At 39.9% G+C, this 21,818-nt stretch overlaps 1 protein-coding gene across 2 annotated transcripts; it reads right to left on the bottom strand.

Annotated features, from left to right (window-relative positions):
- Positions 1–4: 4 nt before the first annotated feature.
- LOC309978911 (ATP-dependent RNA helicase DDX3X-like) lies at positions 5–14,545 on the bottom strand. 2 transcript variants are annotated; one of them, XM_082865583.1, is made up of 18 exons: positions 14,289–14,545; positions 13,718–13,810; positions 10,842–10,902; positions 9,393–9,440; positions 7,225–7,354; positions 5,895–6,047; positions 5,380–5,479; positions 4,876–5,011; positions 3,793–3,878; positions 3,442–3,540; positions 3,200–3,360; positions 2,784–2,928; positions 2,543–2,687; positions 2,131–2,312; positions 1,937–2,054; positions 1,567–1,720; positions 1,162–1,292; positions 5–933 (listed from the first exon to the last, which is right to left on the bottom strand). In XM_082865583.1, exons 1-18 carry the CDS (start codon positions 14,292–14,294, stop codon positions 854–856), a joined length of 2,028 nt encoding a protein of 675 aa, XP_082721709.1. In that variant the 5' UTR covers positions 14,295–14,545; the 3' UTR covers positions 5–853. The 2 variants fall into 2 exon arrangements, with proteins under 2 accessions (XP_082721709.1, XP_082721710.1); XM_082865584.1 differs by lacking the exon at positions 14,289–14,545 and adding an exon at positions 13,909–13,922.
- Between the last annotated feature and the right edge of the window lie 7,273 nt (positions 14,546–21,818).

The raw sequence follows: 21,818 nt of genomic DNA, 5'->3' as shown, positions 1-21,818 counted from the left end.
GGCATTAAAAACATCTAATTAGATAAAAATTTCTGCTAAACACTTTTGTTATCCAAACTTTTAAACTTTTCCTATAATGTGCCCACATTTGCCTAGCTTAGAATAACCTAAACATTAATAGAGGAACTGCTGTATTTACTTGCATTAACTTCGAAGAGTGCTTTGAAAAACATATGGATGTATTCATACATGCCACCTCATCATGACTGGAACGGCTTATTTAAAGCCTGCAAGTGCCCATCCAGGATAGAGTGAGCAAGTCAGAACTTCAACTTAGTACAGGCTGCCATATTAGAAACTAATTCTGCTGTAAGATGTTTCCCTCCCCACTCTGTAAGTTATCAAAAAGTCCTAATGCAGGATACCATCCAAGATTTTTTCTTTTTAATATCTACGGATAAACTGATGATCCCTGTTAAGTTGTATCACACCTGTACGCCAAGGTTTGATTTTAGACCAAGTTGAGTGGATTTACTTTGTCAAAACAATTGAAAACTCAAGCATTACTGAGACAACAGGACATCAAAATAATAAGTTGCCTAAAGGTTAAGTCACAGTATATTAACAAACAAATGATCCTCAGTCACAAAATTATAAATGCAGTTTGGGATGGAAATAAGCAGGAGGGGAGTTAATCCAAACTACAGCAATTAAGTTTTCACACCAACTTTTAATACGGTTGTTGACTGTTACTTTCTTTTCTTCCCTTGGCTTTGAGCTCCCTTGAATTTTCAGGAGAATCACAGTTGGTAATGTACTGCTAGTTCTTGAAGCTACACAGTATAGTCTGGCTAAGTTACATGTGGTTTCCATAATAGCTTTTTCAAAAGGATGACTTTGCTGTGAAGCGGATTCAGTTGCCCCACCAGTCAACCCCCTGAGAACTGCAATTTCCTCCGTATCCATCACTACTGTAGAAGCCTCCATAGCCACCTATCAAGAAATGTTAAAACAGACAAATTAGGTCAGCCATTTTAAGTATCTTTTCTCTTGCTTCTCAACTACTTTAATATAAGCCTAATAAAAAAGGATGAACTCTTAGTGTTGGTTTTTGTGTTCTTTGAAATAAAATTTCTCCAATAAATTACACTTTGAAAAACAAGGAGAGGGCGGGGAGAAAGCCCTTGCCAAAAAATAAAAGGGGAAAAAAATTAACATTACCTCCACCAAATCCTCTGCTGCTGCCATGACCACCTCCACCACTGCGGCTGCTGCTTGCATTACTACTAAAGCTAGAACTGCCAGAACCGCTACTTTGTCGATAGTCTCGGGCACCAAATCCTCCACTGAATCTGTTATTACAAGGAAAAAGATTATGTGGTGGTTTTACAAATACAAAATTGAATTAAAATGACAATTCCCACGCCTAAACTTCCCAATTCTCAGTTTCAACTCAACTTCCTCTGATAGTGGTTCTGACATCTAACTACTCCATGTCAACCTTTCTAAAAATATCCCATGCCCAAAGTATGTAAGTAGTGGTAGTGTTTTAGTTATTAAACCTTGGACATAACTTCTTGCCCCAAACAAGTAATATTAATAATGAAGGTTCAAAACAATCTGTACCTCTTAGAACGCCCACGATTGCTACCCTTATACTGGTGTTCATAAGCCATATTTTCTAACCAAGATGGCACTTCTTGTTTAGCTTCAACAAGAAGATCCAACAAATCCTTTGTGATATTTATATTTCTTTCATTGAAAAATGACGTGGCAAGACCTACAAGAGTCCAAAAAAAGTACAATAAGTCTAGGCTTCCATAATCATATAGAACATTAATTACAACACAAAAATATTATAATTTGCAATATAATCAAATTACAAACTAAAACAAAAACTTCTAGATGTCTAACATCTGATGTCAGCTTTCCCTTTAAAGTAATGTTCTAATGTTTAAATCTCTGTGTTAAACCATCAAGCAACTGAACACTTTACCAAGGTTTCCTACACGTCCTGTACGGCCAATCCGATGTACATACTCCTCAATATCACTTGGCAAATTAAAATTGATAACATGTTTCACATTTGAAATGTCTAGTCCTCTTGCTGCCACCTAAAAAAATAATTTTTGTTAAAGTACAGCAATACTCAAACATGTTTAACTGAAAATAAAATTAAAATATACACACAGCGGTAGCCACTAGAATCGGGCTTTTTCCTGAGCGGAACTGGTGAAGGGCTTCCTCTCTATCTCTCTGTGATCGGTCCCCATGGATACTGGTACAAGCATATCCTTCATGGTATAAGAAATCCTCCAGAGAATCAGCACCCTTTTTGGTCTCCACAAAAACTAAAGTCAGTGAATTCTTCCCTGAAAAATTATATAAAATGTTTTCTTTATTAATAGCAACTTTGCATCACAAGTATTAACTGGTTTGTTAGTTCTCTTTGCACTCAGTAAGGATGCACATGGAGATAATTAAAAATAAGCTTGGTTTTAATGATTTGAAAAGTGGGCAAAGGAAGGGTAGGGTACAGGCTCAAGAAATCCAAACAGAGTCTCTTCTTTATACCTAACAATATTATTATTCATAATTTTACCTGTTGCATTTAAGAGGTCAAGCAGAAATGACCGTTTATCTGACTCTTCTACCCAAACTACTTTCTGTGTGATGTTCTCAGAGGTAGAGCCAACTCTACCTACGGCCAGAAATATATATTCATCCAAGAAATCACGAGCAAGCATCTGGAAGAGGGAAGAAGGCGTCATTTACTACTTTGTTGAAAACTGTCTGTTAATTTATCACTTACAAACACAAATATTCTAAAAAAAAAGAACTACCTGAATTTCCTTAGGAAAAGTAGCACTAAACATCATGGTGTGGCGGACACCCTTGGGTGGCATAGTATCTTCTTCAACTATACGACGTATTTGAGGTTCGAACCCCATATCCAGCATCCTATCAGCTTCATCCAACACTAAGTATCTGTTATGAAAAAGACTCAGTTAAGAATTTGATGAGAAACTGTTGACTATAGTTGTGTATGTAATTAATTACGCTAATATAGTCATTTTAACATTCTAGCTTCATAATTTAATACATGTGAAACACAGATAGAACACATAACCAAATTAGCTGTTATTTGATTCTATTCCAATGAATCACACAGGTTAACTCTAATACTAATAAAATACTACGAAACTGACACTCACTAACGTAAACATTAGTTACAAACCATATATAAAAATTCACTTACTTGCAGAAATCTAACCCAATCTTTCCTCTTTCCATCATATCCACCAGGCGACCTGGAGTGGCGACTAACAAGTGACATCCACGTTCTAAGTCTCGAATCTGCTGACCAATATCAGCACCACCATATACCACACAAGGACGAACTCGAGACCGGTATGAAAACTACAAGCAATAATTTATTGTTTATAAAAACATCACTAGAATCAATGAAAAAGGCAATAATCAGTAAAAATGCATATTTACTTTTCTGGCTTCCTCATAGATCTGTACAGCCAATTCTCTAGTTGGGGCTAAAACCAAGGAGATTGGATATTGTTTACGGCGTCCATACCTTCCATTTTCCTAAGAAGTAAGGACAATTTATACATTAAGCTCAAAGACTCAAAACTTTTTTATTCATTTCTGAAGTTCATGACAGCAAAATCCCCTCTGTAATTTAAGGATTACACCCAAACAGGTGTTTTCCTTGAGTAAATAGATTGAAAAGGAAATAAAGTATGTTTGGCTTCATTTAGAAAGAACGGTGCCAACAGATATCTACAAAAATTTTTCTAAGCAAAAACTATTTATTTTATAAAGGAACGGAATCTTTACCTTCACAGCCTTCAAAGCCTCGCCTGGACCATCTGTATAAATTTGACTCAAGATGGGCAAAAGGAATGCTGCAGTTTTTCCAGACCCTGTTAGAAAATACTGCCTTATTACATTTGAATAGTAATTAAAGTATTCTAAATGCTCTTTTAGTGGAAAAAAAAGAATTATTTTCTGCCTAATTTTCTGAAATATATAGCATATTTATACAGCTAAGCAAAGAATGCCAAATGATTTCTGTTCTCCATTTATAACAATGCAATCAACGTACACTTCTCTGCAATTTAATCTGTACAACACAAGAATTTTTCTTCTAAAATGGCATCAACTTCTATTTCAATACTTCCTTGTGTTATTCGGTAACTGTCAGAATGTCAGCAAACTTTCTGAAGAGTCTAATAACAGAGGACTTTGCAGGCCATTCTGTTACTTTGCAAAATAAAAACCATGGGTACTAATTACTGTACTAGAACTTTGTTTTAAAAAACAGGTAATAGTGTTGGCCCAAAAGTCACAGATATAAATGACATAATTTATTTCTTTAAAAAATATTAAAAATAACAAATGACTGAAATTTATATATTTATATATACATACCACTATATAAAAAGAAACTCAATACATAAGTTTAAGATTTGCCATCTTTTAATTACGCCAAATTCTGATAGAGGAGTAAACACTACCTCAGCCCTCTTATTTCCTAATTCATGAAGTACTAGGGGATGGGAGGCACCTCCTCCTTTCCCTGTCCACATTTTTATGAATCATAGACTCTTGGCTCTTCCCTGATTTTGGATTTCCTATTCCAATGATTGTTAACTTTCCCTGCAGTGAATTCACAGGAGGGGAAAATTATGAACTCAGTGGAGAGAATGCTAGCAATATTAATTGGCTGATAATGTGCTATAGAATTCCCAAGATGCCCCGATGAAAATACAAGTTTCACCCAAAGGATCCAAAGACATAAGAGACATCCCCAGCTAATCTTTACCTGACTCTAAATCAGACTAAATACGGGACTCAGCCCTCCCTACATAATGTACTGTTTTTAAAGCTAGTCAAGTTATTCTTCATTAATGAGCTTACCTGTTTGGGCACAAGCCATCAAGTCTCTTTTTCCTTTAATAATAGGAATGGCATGTTTTTGCACTGGAGTAGGACGAGTGTAATGAGTAAGCTCAATGTTACCCATGATAATTTCTCCCATCTCAACATCACTGAACTGTCAATGAAATTTAACCAGGTTAATCAAATACATATAAAACTAGAAATGCCTTATGTTCTGCTGCAGTTTATGTGTTTTATGTTAACATTAGAACGTAAGTAACCAGCCAAATGTCTATTTGTGGTTAAATGTATAGTTGCTTTGGATTTTATGTTAAAGTATCAAGGTATTTTTAAGAAAGTGGACTCCTGAGGGATCTAATCTACAACAAAGCAGTTTTGATTTTTTTTTATATTTGACGCATTTTCTGTTTTAGGATTACTCAAAATGGTGACATTAATCTCAGTCTCTCCTTTTTCATAACCCAATGAAATTTTTAGCAATAATTTTAAAGAACAGTTAAAAAGTGAAACAAAACAACTTACACTTTCAATATGTGGAGGACAGTTATTGCCGGTTGCCTCTACTGGTATGTCATCGTATTTCTCAAAGTTAATCCCAGTGTTTCCTCCAGAAAAGAGTTCCCTGAAACCAAATCATTACTACATATATCATACTATGTGGTAAGTTTCATATCAACAACTTACTGCTCCAGGGACTTCCCTGGTGGTGCAGTGGTTAAGAATCCGCCTGACAATGCAGAGGATACGGGTTCAAGCCCTGGTCCGGGACAATGCCACGTGCCGCAGAGCAACTAAGCCCACGCACAACTACTGAGCCTGCGCTCTAGGGCCCACGAGACGCAACTACTACAGCCTGCACACCTAGAGCCCGTGCTCCGCAACAAGAGAAGCCACTGCAGTGAGAAGCCCGTGCACTGCAACAAAGAGCAGCCCCCGCTTGCTGCAACTAGAGAAAGCCCGCGCACAGCAACGCAGACCCAATGCAGCCAGAAATAAATAAAATAAAATAAAAAACCAAAACAAAACAAAAATCTTACTGCTCCAGGCGTTCACTTGGTGGAAGTGGTTTTGACCAATCGTCTTCATCTGACTTGTGACACCAACGACTGCGTCCACTACGTTCAAATTTGCCAAAGCCAGTTCTGTCACCACGACTGCCAATACCATCATTCCGTTCACGATCATCAAACCTAAACAGCACAAGCAACTGATCAGAATAGTCATTTGGCCAATATCATATTATCATCTCTCCAGAAACATACTTGCACATTAGTAATTGAATTGTTGTTCACAAGTAACTTTCAAAGATGTCAACAATTCAATACTGGGTAACTTATTTGTGAAATAAGACTCTCTAATTAACCTGTGGTTATGTATAATTTATACATCTTTAATTAAAAAGCAGAGAAATAGGGCTTCCCTGGTGGTGCAGTGGTTGAGAGTCCGCCTGCCGACGCAGGCGACACAGGTTCGTGCCCCGGTCTGGGAAGATCCCACATGCCGCGGAGCAGCTGGGCCCGTGAGCCATGGCCACTGAGCCTGCGGGTCCGGAGCCTGTGCTCCACAACGGGAGAGGCCACAACAGTGAGAGGCCCGTGTACAGCAAAAAAACAAAAAAAAAAAGCGGCGAAATAACATATTAATGTCAACTAAGTTGTATCTGGCTATATACAAGTGACCAGACTAAGGTTTTTTTTTTTTTTTCTGGTGGTATGAGGGCCTCTCACTGTTGTGGCCTCTCCCGCTGCGGAGCACAGGCTCCGGACGCGCAGGCTCAGCGGCCATGGCTCACGGGCCCAGCCGCTCCGCGGCATGTGGGATCTTCCCGGACTGGGGCACGAACCCGTGTCCCCTGTGTCGGCAGGCAGACTCTCAACCAGTGTGCCACCAGGGAAGCCCAAGACTAAGGTTTTTAAGAGTTTTAGTCCTATTTGCATAAAACAGTATAGGACTAACGGGATATTAAGTTCTTAAGATCAATATATCACACTTGTGCAATGATTATGATTAAACTACAATAAACTAAAACTGGGTAAACTACTATAGAGAAACCATTAAAAAAATAAAATTAACATTCATTACATCAAGTAACCATACTCTTACTGCCTGTAATTCCTGTTTAACATATTAAACTTAGTAAACTTTTGTTTAAAATCTCATCTATAGCGGGACTTCCCTTGCAGTCCAGCAGTGGTTAAGACTGCACTTCCACTGCAGGGGACGTGGGTTTGATCCCTGGTCAGGGAACTAAGAAAATCTTATCTATAATAGGATGGTCTGTTAATGAAAAGAATGAGAACACATCAAACTAAGAACTAATTCCTCAATTGCTACTATATACACACTCACAAGCTGAGAATAACTTACCTTCCCCTTGATCCACTTCCTCGATCACTGAAGTAACTAGACTTTCCTCTTGAATCTCGAGACCCGAAACTGCTGTAGGCATCCTTGTCTTTACTACAACTCCACTCTGAACTGTCCTTATCATAAAATCCTTCCAAAAGTAAAAATTAGAGAAGGTGACAATACTTTTACAAGATTCCAGTCTTTTCAAAGACATACCCTTCCTTTATCTTATCCTTGTGGGACCAAGGGTCATTGGAATTATTATCAAAACACTGGAAAAGAGAACCAAGATTGAGATAATTATTTTGATTTAACAAGCAGAGTTTTCCTACCTTTAATTCTCTTTTCCATTAAGAAATTATATTAAGCAAAGTAACCTCATGGAATAAGAGCAATGTACTGAATGAATACCACCCCTAAGAGGGTAATAGTTTACATGAAACACAAGTATACTACTGATACGTTACATACCATTATCATACTAATAATTTAAGATTCATTCTTTTTAAATGTCAATGTTTGCTATCTACCAAAACCAATAAAATAGCTTACTCTAAAGTGATTATTTTAACAAGACTGTGTGACAAGCCCCCCTTTTAAAGATATGACTGCTCTCAAAGGAATGCCAAATCCACCCCCTCCCCCAATTTTTAACCTCAATGGCAGTAGTTAGATCAGCTCTAAGTTAGTTTTCCAGTTATGTCCCATCCCTAAATATTAATCTCACAAATGCTGAATACAAAAGTAGGTCAATTTAAAATATACGCTATATGGCATATATAAATTTCAGAATTCCCAACTAAATAAAACGTTAATCTGTTTCAGGTTAACCACCAAAATAACAGTTCGTATAACTGTTACCGTGCTCTGCATTTATGTATACTATTATCAAATCCTAAGAGTCCAACAACATTTTCCCAACTGTAAGTTTAGTGAGAACCAAGTACACCAAGGAAAAAAGAAAACTCCCGTCCTTGCCTGTTTTCCCTCTGCACATGTCTCCAGGCACATCACAGATAAATAAAAGGAAGGTGACAAAAAGTTAACTCACTCAACAAATGATTAAGTTGAGAATTTAACTAGATTCATACGTTTCTTTAAATATTCTCAAGTTTACAAGTTAATGAAGTTACTTTCTCTCTGCTTTATAGCTCCATCATGAGCCAGCCAAGTGACGAATGGTCTTTGCTAAGTGGAAAAAAAGACTGTTAGATTTTTAAGGTCTCTTCCATTTAACTTCCTAAGATGCTGGTAGTACTCCCCCTTTGAAGCAATTACACCTTAGATGCAATTCCAGCCAAATAGTCTGAGGAATACCCATGATGAAAGAAACTGCAGTTACACTGAAAAAAGAATACTCTTATTACCCAACCGATGTTCCAGTAGACATATACAGACTTAAAAGTCTGCAGCTGGCAACAACAGACTAAATATGGAGGCACCATGCCCAACCACAAGCTAGTTTATTTCCACCCTTCCCATCCCTGCACCCCACTCCTTCTTTATCCACCACCTTTTGGCTTCAAATAGTTTTCCTGACTTTTCCTTCTCTTGAAAATTTCAGGACACCCGTGTTGGTTAATATACAGCACTCAAATCATCATCACAACAGTATGTTCCTAATAACTTAATCACTCTACATTAAAAACTTAATACTGAAAGACACCAGGTGTTTTAATAACATTTCAAACAAAATCTTTCAAATGAAGGAGTTCAGCAAAAAGGTGAGACCAGACTTCTCTAACCTACTGAGTGTGCACAAAGATGCAATCCTGCAATTCCCAACTACTCCGCAATAACCCCATTTTCACTGAGGCAACATTTTAAGAGCAAAAAGTAGGACTTGTTTTGTGGTCTGTTTTACATAATAAGGCATCCCCAGATATACAAACACACCTCTTTCAGACTGAAATCAGGCTATCAACGTTTACAAAGAGATGAAAAGCACTAGTAAAACTAACAGTTTGGGCTCAAAACTAGTTAAAAGAAATAAGAATTACACATTATGCAATATTAGATGAACTCTTTCAAAGTTAGGAAGTGCTAGTTCTTAAAAACAGAAAGCAGCACTGGGTGGGCAGGGGGAGGCATGTGTATACACTTCCCAAAGTTATCTCATTTCTCCTTCTTTGACTAACTTTCAAAACACAGAAAAAGTTGAATACTAAGTTGCCATAACCACTTACCTTTAGATGCTTCCCTGTTCCTTAAGTGAGGAGGTATATAGCGCCCTTCTGTAAGAAAATATAAAGTTAAAAGTTTATCATATCCTTTAAGACACAGCTTTTTGCAAAAACATCTATTAAAAAACTAGTCCTAGGGCTTCCCTGGTGGCGCAGACCTAATCCTAAAACCAAATACATTTCAGTAGCTACTAGTGGTTACTCAAAATTTTTAAAAAGCTCTGCTCTTTCAGTAAATTATTACATGAATTATAACCTTTAACTAACAAATATAACCATTAATATATACAATAAAACTGGATACTAAGAGAAAAAGGATATGTACTAAACCAACTGACCAATTTTAACTAACCAACAAGAGGCTTTGTTTCCATTTCAATAATATGAATACTAAACAATAAACACTTGACAGCTGTAAAGGGAAAACATTCTGAAAAGAAACTGATAGAAAATCCAAATTGCTAACTTAATTAAGTATTCGAAACTGTCTACTGGTGGAATTAAATCCTTTTGATATTCATACAACGGCAAATAAGATTTGATATAAATTAACCAGTCTTGAACAGGCTTTTCAGGGTGCACCAACTACTCTCTTGGAAATCTGGGTCCAAGGTGAAATCTGCTGCCACATAACAGAACACCAACTTCCTGTCCCTATCCACCTAACTGTGACACTAATGTCTAACAAGTAGCAAGTAAATAAAAACAATCCAGAAACCCCACTCTCCTCCAAAGATTTAACTTCTTTTCAAAAAAAATTAATAACATGGCTAACGTAGAATTTAACATTTTAAATTCTAATTACCACCCAAGAATCAGTAGAGCCAGGTTCCATCTGTTCTCCAAAACCAGGCTCAGGTTCTCCAGGGGGAATGAACAATACCTATAGCACACAGGTCTACAGGTTCCCTTTATCAGGTTTAACACATTTCAGGCCAATTCACAAGAGGGACTGACATATCCCCACCTCCGTATTGGGCCAGGATTCATACTGGGCATAATTGGTTTCCTAAAAGTGTGACTATTACATTAACTTTCTTCTGAATGATTATGTTTCCACTGGAAAACAACCAGTGTCATCTTATCCGAACATGCCAAAATACTTTATAAATTCATAGGGCAACAGAACATTTATTTATTTATCTATCTATTTATTTATTTAGCGGTACGCGGGCCTCTCACTGTTGTGGCCTCTCCCGTTGGGAAGCACAGGCTCCGGATGCGCCGGCTCAAAGGCCATGGCTCACGGGCCCAGCTGCTCCGCGGCATGTGGGATCATCCCGGACTGGGGCACGATCCCACGTCCCCTGCATCAGCAGGCGGACTCTCAACCACTGTGCCACCAGGGAAGCCCCCGGAACATTCTTTAAATTTAGACTTAGTAAATAAGTTCAATGAAATATTAACATTAAGCTCTAATAAAGATTCTAAATAAACAAAAATTTTACTTACTGCTTGCTGTACTTCCTCCTCCACTCCGATTATCAGGGGAGTTCAGGTCTAGACCAGAAAACTAGGAGAACAGAGATATTAATAGCTCTTACATGCTGACACACTACACTAAGGGAAAAATCAAGCACAGACAGCATTACAAAAGACAAATCAGAAGTCCTAAATTCTAGTCCCACCCTCTAATATTTACTAGCCAGCTGCTCCATCTGCTTTGTTTTTAAGAACACAAGTCTATAAATTATGGCAAATGCAAAAGGTAGGACTTGGGTGCCAAGTAGTACACCAGTATAGATAATTCAAATGCATTCACTCAAAACAAGCTGTCCCTCTAACAGTCTTCCATAGTAAAATCTCATCAGTTACCAAAACAAATTTTGTTACCATTTTCTCAGAGCCACTGGTTTCCTCAGTGGCATTATTTTAAGCCTGAATAGTATACCTGAAAAATGTTACAGCAACCTTAAGATTCTTTGATTTCTTTATTCCCTAAAGACTGTAAATTAAAAAAAAAATTTATTTATATTGAAGTATAGTAACTGTTTTTAACTCCAACAAATTCCTAAGCAGCAACAGCACCACTCATCATTTAGTGAGCACTGTGTCACTTATCACTGAATCATTTAATGCTTGCCACATCATGAAGACAATATTTGTATCTCCCATTTTAGAGATAAGTTCAAAGAGACTGATGGTCAGTTGGCCCAAATGACAATGTTTTTACAAGATAAGTATCTTTAATCTCAATTCCTACCTGTCCCTTTACACTGATGCGTTTCAATACTATAGAAAAAAGGTTATTTCACTTAACTGCATTTCATAAGAACTAACCAAGAAATAACCAGAAGTAGTGAAAAATTATATATGCCAAAATAAATCTTAAAAAGTACAAAAGATCAAGGAGCAATACTGACACCTGTTTGCAAAGGAAATCTGCTATACAATAATGTTTATAAATACTACGTTAAAAGTTCAAAATTAATATTACCAAATTTACATGCGTCTTCAATCAAGATACTACTTTTCCATCTCGAATTTGGTTATTACTAAATTCTAACGGTCCAAAGGGTATAGTTTATGAAAAATTAAATGGATCCCATCTACACAGAAAATACTACAAATGTGATTGCCTGTACTCTTGGTATCAGATTTTCAACTTTCACGCTCTCTTTAACCTATCAAGTTTCAGCTCAGAATACTGCAGGCGTTGATAACCGTATCTTTAGGGGAAAAATACCCTCAAAGAAGAATGCTGTGAAATCCCTCAAATTGTACTACTTATAACAAAAATAAAATTTGGGATAAAGTACTGCCATTAGGCTTTAACGACAATTTACGAGTTCATAGAATATTAAAGGTTTTTGCCCTAAATCAATTCTCACTATTAAACGTGGAAAACAGAAGCTGAGATAAGGTATTCACTTAAGAGTCGAAGCGACTGATGCAGAGTTTCCCAGGACCTAACACCGCAAAAATGAAATGGGGCTCTCCTGCTGGCGCAGTGGTTTAGAGTCCGCCTGACGATGCAGGAGACACGGGTTCGTGCCCCGGTCCGAGAAGATCCCACATGCCGCGGAGCAGCTAGGCTCGTGAGGCACGGCCGCTGAGCCTGCGCGTCCGGAGCCTGTGCTCCGCAACAGGAGAGGCCCCAACAGTGAGAGGCCCGCGTACCGCAAAAAAAAAAAAAATGGAGATTTCCCGGAAATGGAAAACAAGCCTCTAAGAAGAGCCTCACTCTTCTTAGATCCCGTATTCTCTTCCGAATTCCCAGCACCTCAAAGGAAAGCACTGTATTTAAAAAGAACAGGTCCATGGCCCTGCCATATTTGAATGTTTGTAAAGTCAGAAAGAAGAAAGCAGTAACAGAAAGTTAATCTTCGCTGCGAATCCCCTTTGCTAGTTTTCCCCCTCCCTTTTTTCAAAGTCAAACGCATAACCTGAGAAGACGTACAACACAGTACGCCTCACGACGGAAGAGCATACCACCCTCGGGTTAACGGCCATTCTGTGACTCTTTTTTAATTAAGTAAATGTAATACAGCAAATCCTGATCCCTAACCTCCCAGAAGCCTCCCCGCCGGCGTCCAGTTTCTATTACATCCAGACAGCAGTCAACGGAAAAAGCGGCGGCCATTCTTCACCCCCTTCCCACTACCCTTGCCAGCTCCTCTGTGTCACAAAACTTCCCATTCAGGGAACACGGCCTCGTCGTACAGAGCACTCACATCCGCAGTACAGAGGCAGAAGGACCGCGGCGGAAACAGCAACAAAACAGCTGTTTTTTTTTTTTCTCTAGTGAAAACGTCCGCCAGGGTCCCGCAGGCACAAATTACGGAGCTTGGGCCTTCTGTGAGCGGAGACCCCAGCGCCGCATGGTCGTGGGAACCAAACAAAGGAGGCCGCCGCCATAACCCCTAGAGCAGGCCACGTTCCCCCCCGCCCCCACTCAGTGTCCTCAATCCACCCTTCACCTATACGTCAACGACACCTTTGGGCCTGAAATCAGTGCCGTCCATCGAGAGCCGAACGCCCTTGACACAAAAACAATGGTCCAACTTCGCTCACCTCCCTCCATCACTAACCCGTCGGTTCTAGCACATGCGCGCCTCTGCTACAATCGCAAGCACATACAAAAGCCGCCATTACGCGCGGCCCTGGTTTAACAGCTAGACCAGAGTGCTACCAATCCGTTTTTTTCTCCACGCCGCCTCTACATGCTTTAATTCAGTCTTCTCCCCCGTTTGCCCACAGTCCAACCACGGCCAAAGGAACCCAGCACGAGTAAGATGAAGGTGGCTAGTTAGCACTGCACCATAGGCCACGTTAAGCCAAGGAAGAGCTCCAAATATGAAGGCCTAGATAGAAACATTTTGGCTCACCTGCTGGTCCAGCCCTCGCTCATTTCCCGGCACGTGACTCATGCCTGAAGAGAAGCGAGAACTCCCGGTCTCCTGCTGCAGGTCTAGCGTACCCTGCCAGGCCGAAAGAGACCCCACGTCAGTACTTAAGCGGTGCGTCTTCCTCCTCCGTTCCCCACGCCCGCCACCAACCGCTTCAACGCTACACTCACTTCTCTCCGGAAACCCTGTGCTCCTTTACTCGTAACTTCGCGAGATCTTCTAATCAGTCCCGTTCCCGCACCGCTCTCAAAATTCGCGAGAGCTTTATTTCCCCCGCCCTCGCCCAAAGTCTTGGAATCTCTGGGAACTAGCGAAAACTCGCGGAGTACCTCTTTCAATCACTGTGTGTGGGGGGGTTAAATATGACGCCAGTACACCGCAATCTTTCTCACCCTCCTCCTAGCTCTTTTCCCTGCTCCTTTCTCTAGCGCTCTGCCTTTCCCTTCTCTTACAGTTTGAGGAATCTGAACTTGTGTAAAATGTCTCCGTTCCACCTGACCCTCTCCCGCCTTTGGGAAGCTTCCCCAAAGTCGAAACTAGTCAGATATACCTGCATCTAAGAAGGTTGAGGGTCACTTGATCCCAGGTGTCGAGCGAGTTGTAGAGCAGTCAACGATGGCTTGAGTAGAATCGTCTGGCTGGGTGGGCGAAAACAGAGACTGGCAGACGAGCTAGGGGAGGGTAGATAGGAGTAGGAGAGCCGGGAGGGGGAGGTAAGCGGAGGGGGAATTCGTAGCGCGGGCGGGCGGACGCTACTCGGCCACCGTGGCTTGGCCAGGAACCCAAGGCACCTCCACTTTGCAGGCAGCGACTGTGCCCTCCAAGCTCGTAGGTCCTCCGGGTGACGGAACAATGAAACAATTGTACGGTGAATGACGTCGGTGATGACAGACTTTCCCGGAAGGCCTCTCTTCACCCCTCCCCCACCGCACAGGTACTCACTTTGCAGCAAGTATTTGGTTTTACCCACTGGTTTAGGTACGGTGGCCGCTAGTAGTGCACCTCTCCAAAACCACAGGGCCCTGGGGGGTTCAGAGTTACATACACTGTTGAAACCCAACAGGCCCAGGGCTATTTGTGGATAGGGTTGCTATCAGCCTTCTGAACAAGTTTTTAAGTGATTGGACGTAGGCTCGTTATGACCCTCAGGCCGCTGCATTGGTTGTGATTTAGAAGGAAATGGGCTACTTTCACAGCAGGAATCGCTTCCTGTTGGAAGATTCAGCGCCATAGTCCCCTTAAATGGAAGAAAACGTTGACTACTGGGTCCCTGGTTTGAAGAGCAGGCTAGCTTATACTTAGTTCCTTAAAAAAAACGCTATTCCATTCTTATTACTGAAAAAAGAATAACTGCATGGTAGGGTCTCCTTCTAGGGTTCAAAAAGTTGTATTGTCAAAAAACACTGCCACAGAAACGCTTTTTACTTTTTCAATTAGAAAATGTAAATATTCAAAGGTGGTTGGAACAAGTTGCTTTAATGCTTTGTAAACTTGTAGGTGTAAGCTAAGTTAGCCCTTTTTATAGCAAACATTTTGTGACAACACTTCGACCATTATAAAATTAAATTCATAGATAATATAAATTAAACCCACAAATGAAGTTTCTCTGCAAAATGACCTAACTGTACTACAGAGAAATGTAAGGAAAATTATAATAAAATATTTAGTATGTAAATATCCTGCACTACTGAAACAGGAGGTAAGGGGGCAGGGCACAACTTCTAAAAAAAATGACATAGCCATTGTGGATATGACACAAACTAATTAGGCCCAAGATGGTAGAAGATTCGACTTCCAGTGGACCTAGAGCCTAATTATAGGCTCATTGTAATACCTTAGCATCTAAATGATATACCTACTGGCACCTTGACAGTTCAGAGGCTAACCATAAAAGGCCAAAAAGTGGGCACTGGCCCAATTCTTGGAAATCCCCACCCCTTCCCCCCAAATAGCTGGAATACTCCTCCCACTAATTAACCTATGAAATTACCCAGCCTGTGAAAACTAACCACCCTGTATTTTGGTGCCTCTCGCATTCTGAGACAGCCCACACTCTATCTGTGGAGTGTGTTTCTCTCTAAATAAATCCACTTCTTACCTATCACTCTGTCTCTCACTGAATTCTTTCTGTGATGAGATATCAAGAACCTGAGCTTCAGGGGGACTTCCCTGGTGGTCCAGGGGTTATGACTCCATGCTTCCACTGCAAGGGGTGAAGGTTCAGTCCCTGGTTGGGGAACTAAGATCCTGTGTGCCTTGAGGCACGGTCAAAACAAACAAACAAAAAAACCCAAGCTTCATTAAGTCCTGAGACCAGGTGTGTGATCTCAATTAAAAGACAGTAGGGGACTTCCCTGGTGGCACAGTAGTTAAGAATCCGCCTGCCAATGCAGGGGACATGAGTTTAAGCCCTCTTCCAGGAAGATCCCACATGCTGCAGAGCAACTAAGCCCATGCACCACAACTACTGAGCCTGCGTGCCACAACTACAGAAGCCCGCAGGCCTACAGCCCATGCTTTGCAACGAGAAGCCACCACAATGAGAAGCCCCCGCACCGCAACAAAGAGTAGCCCCCGCTTGCCACAATTAGAGAAAGCCTGCGCGCAGCAACTAACACCCAATGCAGCCAAAAAAAAAAAAAGACAGTAGGGACTTCCCTGATGGCACAGTGGATAGGATTCCAAGCTCCCAGTGCAGGGGGCCTGGGTTCTATCCCTGGTCAGGGAACTAGATCCCACAGTTATGCCACAACTAAGAGTTTGCAGCCACAACTAAGGAGCCCTCCTGCTGCAACTAAGGGCCAGTGCAACCAAATAAATATTTAATAAATAAATAAAAGACAATAGGTTCTGGCTGGTTTTGAGTCAGCTGTGGGTTCAAGTCCCAATCTGGGTTTAGGTTGGGTTTGAGTCCTGGTACGTGGGTTCAAGTCCCATCTGAGTTGTGCAGTTTCACTACCACAATAAGGATAGTCAAGCACTTCTCCAATTCTGCCATGAAAACAAATAAAATGTGTTCAGAACTCAGGTACATAAACAGTGTTGCCACTGGTGATATTATTTTCCAAAATGGTGAAAACAATAGAAATTTACCCTTTAATTATAATAGTAGCATTCCTGAAAACAAATCCCAATATGTTGAGACTAGTCAAAAATACTTTGTGTTTACAATCCTATAACCTACCCACATACTCATTTTAAATTATTTAAAGGTTACTTATAATGCCTAATACAATGTAAATACTATGTAAATAGTTGCTAGTGTGCAACAGATTCAACTTTTGCTTTTTGGAACTTTCTGGAAAAAAATTTTTTATCCAAATATTTTTGATCTGTGATTGAATCAGAGGATGCAGAACCCAAGGATATGAAGGTGTGACTGTATATGTAAGGAGGTGTTCTGACAACAGGATTTTCACCATGTGAAAAGAACTGTTCATTGCATTGCAGGACAGCTAACATGCCTGGCCCCCATGCCTACTAAAATACCAGTACCCTTTGCCAGTCACTGCTCACACAAATTTGCACAATCCTCTCTTCAGAAACATTAGGTTTGATGATCTTTAGGGTCTTGTCCAACTCTGAGATTTATGAATTCATATTATGGAGCACTTTATGAGTTGTATCCTTTTAGTTTTTTGTTTCATGTAGACCAGGGCAAGTATGAAGCTGAGAGTCAGAAACCATGAGTTCTGGCAGCTCTTCTATCTGTATGTTCAAATTAGCGATAACAGAATTTAGTGACTACTGGGTCTGGGACTGATTTACTTTTGAGTAGTCCTGGAGTGCAGGTACTGTCACAGATGCACCTAAAAGTGATTTGAAAAATAGCGGTTTTCAGGACTTCCCTGGTGGTCCAGGGTAAAGAATCTACCTTCCAATGCAGGGGATGCGGGTTCAATCCTTGGCCAAGGAACAAAGATCCCATATGCCGCAGGGCAACTAAGCCAACGTGCCTGAAGTAGAGAGCCTGAATGCCGCAAACTACAGAGAGAAAACACGCACTCCAGAACTAGAGAAAAGCCCGCGCCGCCGCGAAGAGCCCACGCCCACAATGAAAGATCCTGCATGCCTCAATGAAGATCCCGAGTACCGCAACTAAGACCCAACGCGGCCAAAAAAACGAAAAGAAAAATAGTAGTTTTCCATTTTCAATTAATTATAACTCATAGACATACTCAGTTCCAAACAATTAGGATGATTTGCTAATCAATGTATTAGTAGTATCAAAATGAGAAGCAAAAGAGAAATCTTTGTGTTAAAATATATTCACTTTGCAAAAGAGAATACACCTGAGACAGCTAAATGAACCACCTTTTCATAGCCTCTCAAGTGACTTTACCATTAAGCAATATTTTCCACTCTAACATTTTACCATGTTCTACTGTAACTGCCTCTTCCCCTGGAAGAGTCTACCAAAGGAAGAAACCTGTCACTGTCAAATAAAAATTGGCACTTGCCATCTGCCTATATAAGGATTAAATCACAATCTATTGTAGCTGCTGACCTTCAACACCCCCTGAAAGGAGTTCAGGGTGGACATCAGGAATGAGGCACTCTGTGCTCTAGAAAATAACTAGGATAGCAGACCTTCAGATAGTTAGATATTTTCAGAAGACGATTTTATGAGCCCAATTCTTGTATCTCCTCATATCTAGAAAATCACTAAAATCCTTCATGGTGACCTCTGCTCCTCGTGACTAGCAGTAACCCTCATGAGACTAGCAGCAAACTTCTGCAAAAATATGTGCTTGATTGCATATACTCCCCCTTCACCAAAATCACATATATACTGAGCATCCCCCCTACCTCCTTGGAGCAGTTTCTCAGAGCTATCTGAGATGCTGTCTCCTGGGCTATAGTCGTCATTTTGCCCCCGAAAAATCTTAATTCACAACTCTCACATTTACTCTTTTTTTTTTTTCATATCACAATCCTAGCACTCCCCAGATGTGGCAGCCAATGAAGTTTTGATTACAAGAGTATACCATGTCTTATGCAGTCACAATAAGGAGTCTGATAAAACATCTGTCTATACTCAAAATTCTGCAATTTTTTTTTTTTTTTTTACTACGCTGTGATTCCAGTCTCTTAAGATAGACGTGATATTGGGACATGAAAGAGATAGGGATAACAAATAATTATTATAAAGATTATAAGGATTGATAATGATGCAAATAATGTACACAAATGACTCCAGCAACCAAAAACCATGCAGAATATTAGCTATAAGAAAAGGCATAGTAAAAGGTATCCCAAGAAGAAATCTGTCTTTAATGAAATTCACTGTTGCCCTACAGATTGATACTTCTTTTAAGTATGTTAATTACAATCAAAAAAGGAAGGAACTCCGCGGTAAACAGAAGCATAGTAATAGGTATGCAAACAAAAAACAGATTCCTGTTGAGACTCACTTTACATTTTAAAGTGTAACTGACCTTTGGGTGCTGTCTTCTTGTATTTTGTGGGAAGGTGTAGTGACTTCCGATTAAAGCAAATTACATACAAATGCCTGATAAGACAATTAGAAGAATATAAGAATGGGCAGTGATTATAGATATTTGACCTGCAATATTGCTATAAACCCTTATTCTCAGAGAGTGAAATCTGAAACCGATAACACTAGAAGTATTTTAAGCAATTATACCTAATTATATTCTCAAATAGTAGGACCTGGCATGGAATTCACTTAACTTTTCATAAAGATGGAAAAATCAAAACTGAAATTATATCACAGGGCAATTTCTCCACTGTTAGTATTGTTGAAAATATTTTAAAACATGAGACCCAGTGAATTCTTGACTTTGTTTATGCAAATAAGTAATTGTTATTAAGAGAAATGAATAACGGAAACACTCTAAACTGGAGAGAAAGGGGCAAGGAAACTGTTTTGGCTTGATAAAGAAGATGGGAAATCTTCAGAGTGCTGTGAAGGGAGGTTACACATCTAGCCTCCAGGATTCCAGGCTATATCATAGGTAACAGGGACATCTGATGTAGAACTTGAAGACAGGCTATAACCTCACAAATGAGGGCTGAGTATCACTCCTATCTTACTTTATATTTATTTATTCATTTGGTTGTGTCAGATCTTAGTTGCAGCAAGCGGGATCTTTCGTTGTGGTGCTTGGCCTCTCTAGTTGTGGCCTGTAGGCTCAGCAGCTGTGGTGCAAGGGCTTAGTTGCCCTGTGGCATTTGTGATCTTAGTTCCCTGACCAGGGATTGAACCCGCATCCACTGCACTGGAAGGCAGATTCTTAAACACTGGACCACCAGGGAAGTCCCCACTTGTATTTTAGAATCAGATGCTCTATACTTTATAAAAACAATTCACTCCTTTACACTTTTTACTTCGTTATTAGGAATTTATAGGGTTTTAAAATTTTTTTCAAGTTTTTGAAAATGTCTCTAGACATCTTAAGATTATCCAGCACAGCATTTTCTATTAAGAAATACAGAAGTGTATACGTAGGCAGGACTGAATCTTCTGTGAATTCTTCCCGTATGCTGACAATACTAATGTTCTGAACAAACAACCAGGAAATATATATTAGGGAAATACAATTATGGACTGTCCATGAATAGCACAACTCACAGAACAGATGACACCTCCAGAAGCCAGAAGGAAAGCCAGAAGGGAAGGTGTTTGGAAGTCATATTTATTTTTTCTGGGAAGGTAAATTTTCAACTGCTTGCTGAATGTGGTTAACTTTATATAAAAATAGCAGCAGCATTAAGTGTTGCCAGGCACTGTTCTAAATGTTTCACATGTATACACTCATCACATTCTCATAATATATCTGTAAAGAAGATACTATAAAGAAGATTCCCCATTTTGCAGGTAAGGAAACAAATGGACAGAAAAGTTACCAAAACATTTTCTACATCACAGAGCAAATTGGTGGTTTTGTTACTGAAGAAAGTTCCTGTGCCCAGCGCACAGTGAGACCAAATAAACCGAAACACTGCAGTTTGGAGCAGAGAAAGTCTTCCTGCAGGACCAAGAAAGGAGAACAGGCAGCTTGCGCTCAAAAATGCCAAACTCCCTGATGGTTTTAGGCAAAATTTGAGGTGAGGGCTGCAGGGTGTGTGACTTTCTTCTGATTGGTGGTATAAGTTAACAGGGTGATGTTCCAGGAATATTGTGCTCAGTGTGAAGTTACCATCCACCATCTGGGTGAAGAAGAACTCAGAGATATTGTTACATATGTCCCTTGAGGAGAAGCCAGGGCACTGCCCTATCCTGTACCTTTGTTTTTGCATTTACTCCTTTCCCTGATTAGCAAGTGTTTGAATCTATGCCCTGGAGCTCAGGGAAGGTCTAGGAGGCTGATTGAGGCCTATTTTCTACAAACAAGAAACAGACATGGAAAGGATTTGTATCCAGGAGTTACATACAGTCCTGCTTGATTTCAGCTGAGCAGAGGAATTCAAGCACAGGCAGAATAATTTCAGGACTTTTACAGTTTATCATTTAGCCTTGTGCCCAGTGTTGCTCAAACACTTTCAGTTCAACAGTGCCAGCAAAATTTATCATTTTCTCCAAAGCTACTTCCTCTTTTAGTCCTTATCTCAGATGATAGCTTCATCTTCACCAATACCCAGCCTCAGAACCTTGTACTTTTTTAAACTATGCTTATTTCATATCCACTAGCCACAAATAATTTCCTCCTTTATCATCATATGAATATCAAGTTAGTCTCCTTGTCTCATTGTTTAGCTCAGGCCTTTATTTAAACTCGACATTTATAATGAGCAGCTTCCCTCCCACCCCCATATACTGTTTTAAAACAGTATAAATGTTTATGAGTTCCTTTTGTGTATATTCTTAAAATAGTTCCATCATTACTCAACAGTGTTCTTGATTTCCTGAGAACCTCCTTATTGCTCTTTCTGACTCATATCTACCTCCTTTATCTCACTCTTTACATTTCTGGCAGAGTTTTTTCTTAACACAAAGCTCATTGTGAAACCACACAGCTCAGATGGGACTCAAATCCAGCCAAAAGTCAGATTGGGACTTGAAACCAAGGTCTTTTAATTAGAATCATTCACCTGGTGTCAATATTTACTGAAGCTT

The sequence above is a fragment of the Leucopleurus acutus genome (assembly GCF_964270905.1).
Source record: "Leucopleurus acutus genome assembly, chromosome: Y".
NCBI classification, from domain to species: domain Eukaryota; kingdom Metazoa; phylum Chordata; class Mammalia; order Artiodactyla; family Delphinidae; genus Leucopleurus; species Leucopleurus acutus.
This window is presented reverse-complemented; position numbering and strand designations above follow the sequence as displayed.